This window comes from Glossina fuscipes, unplaced genomic scaffold, assembly GCF_014805625.2.
Source record: "Glossina fuscipes isolate IAEA_lab_2018 unplaced genomic scaffold, Yale_Gfus_2 219, whole genome shotgun sequence".
NCBI classification, from domain to species: domain Eukaryota; kingdom Metazoa; phylum Arthropoda; class Insecta; order Diptera; family Glossinidae; genus Glossina; species Glossina fuscipes.
The window spans coordinates 407,880-416,222 of NW_023998562.1; the positions used below are offsets into that span (position 1 = coordinate 407,880).

An 8,343-nucleotide genomic window follows, 5' to 3' on the forward strand; every position below is an offset into this window, starting at 1 on the left:
CGGATAGGGGATGCGCTGGTTAGTATTAATCGCCATCCCTGAAGGACGGAGAGACTTTTTTTTACTATCTTATTACTGGACTCACCCACCAACCAGGGACAAACAGGCGAGCCTAAGCAGCTATGACACTGGCAAAGTTTTCGGTTCTTTTCTTCCAGCGCCCCGCGATATTGAAATCGAACAGAAAGTGAAAGTCTAACGTCGTAAGAAAAGAAAATAAAACGGTAAGCGCGCAACAAAGTCGGGTCCCCTCGCTGGTTCCTTTTCCTTGCCCCAGCCATTTCATACTTCCGTCCAGTAAAAAGGAACCAATAAAGCTAAGAGATCATAACACCATTCCCCCCGAAGGTCCTGATTATTTATTAAAATTTTCTTGCAACGGATCCTGGATTGACTGGGTATACCCCGCCTAAGGAAACTCGTTACAATCTATATTGTTCATTGTTTAAATGAAGATGAATTAATTCGCTTAAAACGGTATAATTCTGAAATGAATAGACGCGATTAATATGTTCTTAATAATACCTGCGATATGGGTATCAAATAAAAGAACCAGGTGGGTAGAATGCGTCAAATGGGTCAGTTCCAAATTAAATGTCCCGCACGTCACGACTGAATGAACTTATTTATTAGTGAAAATACGGTTATCACTTAAAAGAACTTGGACAGTGGAACGCGAAAAGCTTACCGTATTAATTCTAAACTAATTAAGGTAGCAATCATGACTTAGTGAATAAATGTTTTTTTAAAAATACCTTCGATATGGGCAGCAAATGATAGGCGTTGGAGAGTAGAATGCAGTAAAGTGTGTTAGTTATAATTTAATTCTCATTTAATACGTGAAAAGACGGATTTCTTGGACATTAAAACCTTAGATGAACCAAAGGTTTACAGGCTGGATATAATATAACCTTCTTACTGGTTCATTGATGCGTGTTTAGCTTTGGTAATTAAACTACACCAGTTTCGAAATTGTTTTTCAAAGAAATTGAACCCAATTTACTTTAAACCTGAAGGAATAAAGTAATTCCTTCATTTTTTGGCACCTTAAAAGTTTAAACAGTTCAAATGGAACTGGTTGATGAACGAAGATTCGAAGGATTGAAACATGTCTGCATTAATATATTAATTTTTCCGCAAACATTTTCACTACCGCCAAATACTTTAACTTTGCAATAATTGCGTTTTAATTCGTCCAATTCTTCCAGTTCATCATCACGTACTTTGAGCTGCTCGAACTCTTGGGGTTGCGACATCATTACAAATATATCACCTTCGTTCATAAACGGTTTTATAAGTTCATTAAATATTTCTACCGTATCGTCTTTTATATAATAATGCGAAGCTGTGCGACCTAAATCTGTGACATTAAAATCGAGAGTTCGCTGCTTGAAACGTATCATACGCGCTTTATCCAAACTCATGGCAGCACCTACAATTAAGGCTCTTCGCTTACGTTCTAAGGAGGGATCTTCCTTAACCTCGACATATTCGATTTCGTAAACGTGAGGGTTGATACGCATGCGCACAAACAGATAGGTATAACTCAACCACTCTATGACTTCTTCAACATTTGTAATGGTCCCCGAAACTATCTCGGCATTAACATTATCTGTCAAGCATTGAATGAAGTTTGATTCAATGGGAAATTGATTCGTGAGCAGAGATAAGTAATGGTTAAGTTTATCGTGCGTAGTGAATAGTGCCCACACCGCTTTTATCGAACTGTGGTCCACCAGCGCAGCCGAAAATTTGTAAAACGTCCATAATACCAAGATCCACAAATGTGCCACGCTTGGAATCGTAGATATCGGTACCTGGAAAGATAATTTGTTCGATCTCCTCCTATTACTATAAATATACATGAAATCAATAAAGTAAAATCACCTTTTATGATTACGGCATGAGCCACTAAATTAACGCCCCAAGCCAAAGTCGCTGTGCAAACTAAGACTTTAATGTATCCCTCCGAGAAATATTTCTCTATCAAATGTCTGTCCGTTCTTAACATACCAGTATGATGCACAGCTATGCCAGCCGAAAACAGTTCCACTAATTTTTTGTTCCGTGACTTCTGTATGGCTTTGATAGCTAATCCATAATCACTGGTATAGGTATCGGGAAGAAAGAGTGCACATGTGTTATTCTGCTGCGCCAATTCACGTTGTGTACTAGCTGTGCGCACTGTAGCATTACGGGCATGGACAAACACCATTACCTGATCACCGTGTTGTAGTTGTTCTACACATTTCTGATAGCAAACTTGATCCATATCGCTTAGCTGTTGTAAAGGCTGAATGGCTTTGATACCAAAAAAATTTGTATCCATCAAAGTAGAAAAGACCCTTTATGGGATTCACTCGGAGGAAATTAGCCACATCGATGTAGTTCGGCAAAGTGGCCGAGAGAGATCCACTATACGTATCATACTTTGAGAAGATTCTACCAAACGTAGAGTATTTGCCACTAACGCCTCCACTACGGGACCGCGTTCGCCGTGCAACAGATGAACTTTATCTATGATTAACAATTTTACTAAGCTAATAAGCGACACCTCGCCAGCTCCTAAAACACAACTTGATATTATTATTTATATACTTTATAAAAAATGTAAGCTGACTTTTCCTTGTTACCACATCCCATTTCTCCGGTGTCGTTACCAATATCTGCGTCTCACTCATTTCAGTTTTTGTCAGTTGCATATCGCCGGTCAACTCCTTCACGGGAAAAAAATTTGTCTTTTTATGGTGAGCAATTTTTATTGTCCTATTGTGTTTTAATCTGAAATTAAATTGAAATAAAGAATTAAGTTATAAATGACAATCAGTAAAGATAAATGCAAACTTACCATTGGAATACAGCGAATATTGCGAGGAGGGTGGAGATTTATTTATTTATTTATTTATTTTAATTCTACTTATACGTGAAACTCAACTAAACAAATAACGATCGAGTTCAATTGTCTCTTAATGCACAACTTATATTATAATTAATAATAGAACTTAGTATAAGTACAATAAAACATTCATTTTCGAATCGTAACGAATTTTTAAGGATAAAATCTAGTTTAAGTACGACATAGGTAAATGACGCGTATTAAGTAATGTTGCTTTAATGGACTTTAAAGAGTCCGATAAGTGTTCATTTAAGTTCATTTAGGTTCTCAAGAGACGGTAAGGACAGCAGTAACGACCTATTTTCATAGGGAGGAAGAGAGGCAAACGGATCCCAACCCAAATTTCTAAGGAAAAACAGCAAGAATTGCTTTTGAACAGATTCAATTGAATCTATATAGTACCAATATGAAGGAGACCACACAACAGAGGCATACTCAAGTATAGGTCTAACCAAACACATGTAAAGCCTTTTCATAATGTAGGGATCATCAAGCTCCTTGAACCACCTTTTTATAAAACCAAGCGCGGATCTAGCTTTGCTTATCGAGAGCTCAATATGCAAGTTAAAACGTAGCCTATGGTCAAATAGAACGTCTAAATCTGTGATCGAATCGACGCCCTCCAACTTATGCGTATCTATGAAATACTGAGTAATGAATGACTTTCTTCTTGAGAATGAAAGCTTCTTACATTTACTCAGATTTAGTTTCAGAAGATTCAAAGAGCACCATGCAACAAAATTATCCAAATCACCTTGAAGATGATGTGATTGCGATTCAACAGAGAAAGAAGAAAACAGTTTCACATCATCAGCACACATTAAGATCTGGCTGGAATTAACCACCGATGGGAGATCGTTAAAGTATAAACTAAATAAAATGGGACCTCAGCGACTTCCGTGAGGTACGCCAGACGTAACGGGGAATTCATCCGAGGTGATGGAGTTAAACAAGACCCTGAAGGATCTATTGTGCAGATAAGAGCTTATCCATTTCACTAAGTAGGGTGGGAAACCAGAGGCTTGGAGTTTAAAGATAAGTAGTCTGTAGTTAACCATATCAAATGCTTTGCTTAATTAAATCAGTGTAAATAACATCTGTGCGAGAGCCACTAGAAAAAGCCTTGAAAACATGGCAGGTAAACTCTAACAAGTTGGTGACTCGGTGGGTAGATCGCCCTTTCCGAAAGCCGTGCTGGTGCGGAGAAATATACGGATTAATGGCAAAGGCCGAATGCTGAGTCACAATACGCTCGAACAACTTACGCAAGACACTCAACTTGGCTATGCCTCTGTAGTTCTCAACAAATTGTCTACTTCCACTTTTGTGGATAGGAATAAGGAAACTACTCTTCCAACATGAAGGGAAAACACCTAAATACAAGGACATGTTAAAAATCTTTGAGATAACACCACATAACTCGGCAGCGCAAGATTTAAGTACACATGATGGAATTCCATCTGGTCCAGGCGAACAACTGTATTTTAGAGAACTCAACTCTTTAGAAACGTCATCTTCCGAAATAACGAAGTTAGGAATTGAAACCGAGTTAGTTATAGGATATGGGTGGTTTGCTAATAAATCGAAGTTAGCAATCGAAAAGTTTCGTCGGAAATACTCAGCAAACAAATTTGAAATTTCAAAATCATCCGAGGAATCAGACCCATTAAAAGAAACATGAGAGGGATATGTGGAAATTTTTCTTTTAGAGTTAACAAATTTAGAAAAGTATTTAGTGTTAGCAACAGAGAGGATTTAATGAACTGTTGGTATCTGCAGTGGTGGTTGAGGGAGTCAAATCTATGCCTCGCATAGATGGCGCGCGGAGCAACTTACGACCACGTGATGTTGGTGTCCATTTTCTCTCTGAAATTTATTCCGGACAGTAATCTTACCAGCACGAACCCGAGCTGCATGATCCTGATCTTCGGAAAAAGGTAAATCGTCTCACTAATGTTGTCGTACGCTTTCTGAAAAGCTGTATGGACAGATTCTGCTGACTAGTTTTTGTAAGTTTTTAGAGACCTGCCGTTCGATTTTCGCATATTTTTTTTTATTAATTTTTACATATATTCGTACAGGTAGTTTGAATAAATTTAAAATCTTTTATTTAACTGCATGAAAAAACCGTATTGATTTTCCCTTAAACGCATTCTGAGTATTTATTCCAGATTTACGGTTGTGAAGGTTTAGGAACTTGCATGGAACGTTTCGATATACGCACCCAACGTGGGGAAGTTATTAATTTTTGGTAGGAACGTGAATTTCATGAAATCTTTATCGTAGGCAGTAAACTCTATGGAACCTCCTGTGAAGCCGTCTTACCCTACGATTGGGATACAAGTGGTTGGTTGAACGCCTACGAGTACGGTTAGTTACGTGATTGGGACACTGCTGTAGCTGTGGATATGTCAGACTGTAATCGATGAGGAGCAGAATAATATGAAAATTGGCAGCTGCAGGTTGCATCGAAAACTTTTTGACGTACAATGACCTTAGTCGACCATCCTCGACAATTGATAACGGAAAAAGAAAATACTTTAGACCGACTTCTTTGAAAAAATATATCGGTTTCCGCATGAAGGCACTAATTACTGAATTTGGGTGAAATTGATCCATCGACCATTTCTTATCAAAACTTTGACTGCTTTTGAAAGCTTGAAATGAAGGCAGAAGTCTTGCAGATTGGTTTTTTTTAACTAATTTCAGATCCTTTGTTATGTCGGAATCATCAAGTTCACGCGACTGTCTTCTGACAAATCCCTTCTTATAGTTTATTTACAATTAAACGTATATAGGACTAGAAGTGCAATTTGGGTGTTGTAAAACAACGCAAAGGTGGAATATTCTGAGTTGTCTGCGTATGCATATTCTACAAGATGGCAATTCCCTACATTTACGCAAATTAAGACACCTGAGATTCACTCAACTCTAAATCACTAAAGTGTCTAAACTTCGCTTCAGTCTAATCTTGTATTAAATGACAGGGGCAGCTTTACATCATTGCCATAGGCAGCTATTATTTCTCTACATAAAGTTCAATTGTAACACTTTGCACACGGCTTTTCAGATAAAAGGAAAAATCACTTAACCGCAATATCCGAAAAAACTTAAAGTAAATTTAAAAATGAAGAAAGTCCTGATGTACCCTATCAAAAGCCTTAGTGAAGTTGATGTAAATAACGACAGTTTGCTGACCTTTCGAAATCCTCTCGAAGCTATAAAATGACATCCTAAAAAATGACAAATAAAATAATCACATAAAAACAAAACTGATTTCAAGAACAATGTTGACCTGAAATTCACGCAATATTCAAAACGGTAGATTTTTCATACAACTTTCCATCGAGAAACAGTTATTTGCTTACCTAAAAAGCGTAAAACATTAATGCCTACGAGCTGCGATCGTATGTTAAAAAGGTCAAAAAGGTTGGAGGATGTAAATGGATGTAGTTAGTTTGTTAGTTAGTTTGGAAGTAATGAGGGGATTCAAACTTTTCCCCTCAGACCGCCGAAGGACGTTTCCACTAAAGAAATACACCTACTGTAGGCCTTGTCAGGACAAATGGACATATTCGCTACTGTGAGCATTATGCTTTTCATTAGCTTTGAGAAAATTAAACTTCGTCAAGTGATCGAAACAATAATAATACTAATATGAGCAAAAGATGTTCTAGGATAAGGACCTAATAAATCGAGACATAATCTTTGGAGAAATCGAACAAAAACGGTGGGTTAACGCAATTTTTAAGATATTTTCGGCCCATGAAAAACCATTTATGGAAATGGTTTTGGTTAAACCTCTATTACCGCTCAATATTTAATTAAGAAAAATAGAACCCGTAACTTCCAAGACTTTTGTTCTTCAACCGCATCGTACTGGGTTCCTTTGTAAATATAACCATCATGTATAATTATGTGGGGTAAGTTGCAATCCATATCTTAAAAAAACATTGCGAGGATTGGAAAGTGTCAATTTCGATGACATCGACTAATTTTTCTAAACAAAATTTATCCAAATGTAAGTAGTTCATTTTTTCCAAGTCTTCGTAGTAAATGCGAGACACCGAATCAGATGTTTTTTCGATGCTTAATTCAAAAATTGGAATGTTTCTTCAAGGGTAATGCTTGGAACTTTGCAATTTCAATGACCATCTAGTCAAACGAACACTTAAGAGAAATGTGTTCTGTAAAAACTCTAACATTCCGGTCTTTAGCCTCTTCCACGGGACAAGGACATTCGTTCTCCTGCCTTGTTAAAATGTCCAATTTATCTAACGACACTGTTCGCAAGCCTTTGCCAAAATCTTGCTTTCCAAGATTTTCAAACATTTTGTTTAATTCAATCTGCATCTGCTCATCATACTGGATTTTTTCCGCTTCTTCTTGATCAAGGGGCTCAATTCTTATTTGAACATTACTTAAATTATTCTGAGTTTCCTTTTTCTTATTATCATTATTGTTATTATTAAAAGTACATGATGATGTTCTTGCTGTTGCTGCTGTTGCTATTGTAATACTTTTAAAGGCATTATTTTTAAATGTTTACTAGCAGCCGGCTGACTTGGGCTACTGGTGCGTGGTGAATTCTTTTTAACCAAACAATTTAACAAGTGAGCTGATAGAGCGGCCCGCCTTTCAAAGGTTTTTTTGCAAAAGGGTAAAAAAGGAAACTGATTTCCCTGACGACGTAATAATAGTTCCCGATGAAGGGAGCAAACGTTAGTTGTTGTCATGATTATTTTGCATATCTTTGGCTTCGTTCAATTCCAAACGTTTCAATTCACGACTAGGTCCCTTGATGTGAACATCACCCATTTGCACGCGTTTCCTTAAAATGGTGTCGCGCATTTTACGAATGCGTTTTAAAGGTTTTCTGAAAATAGTGCTAAGCAAAAAAAAAATGGAGTTTTGTATTGCATATTATTACTTGTGCCCATTAGCAACGTGAGCTTTATAATCGATTTCACTGGGTCAGTAAACTCTTAGGTAGCACATTTACCTTCTTCACACAAATAATGGTCCTGTACAGCCAAGTTCATAAAATGGGAAAGAGACAAAAAGGCTGATTGCTCCAACGTTGGGTCGCGATATTTAAATGGATATTTACATGTCAGTAAAATGTAGGGGAAGAGTTTCGGTAACAAAGCATTTTTGTTATGAAACAAAATCTCTTCACAGATGTGATTACTTCGGCCATATTATCCTCATGTATTCATGGGTTTCTCCAATTCATCGCTATTCATGCTAATGTTCTTATCCGTAAGAATAGATAGTTCATAAAAACCCTTAGAAAATATAACCTTAAATGTGAAACTACCACTTGGACGATTCGGATAATTTCAACCAATCATAAGAGACATTTGAACCGAGCATTGGATATGTAGCTCTCATAGACTGTCCATTTTTCGTCCGCTGTAACGTTTTTTTAGTGCTTTTGTTGTCTG

At 37.1% G+C, this 8,343-nt stretch overlaps 1 protein-coding gene across 1 annotated transcript in view; it reads right to left on the bottom strand.

Moving 5' to 3' along the window:
• Nucleotides 1-1,813, bottom strand: part of LOC119642128 (activating signal cointegrator 1 complex subunit 3-like) — a 4,114-nt gene extending 2,301 nt beyond the window's left edge. The window contains exon 1 of the mRNA XM_038041118.1: nt 756-1,813. Within this exon, the coding sequence (XP_037897046.1) occupies nt 1,065-1,523 (459 nt within the window). The 5' untranslated portion in view covers nt 1,524-1,813 and the 3' untranslated portion in view covers nt 756-1,064. The remainder of the gene's footprint in view (nt 1-755) is intronic.
• Between the last annotated feature and the right edge of the window lie 6,530 nt (nt 1,814-8,343).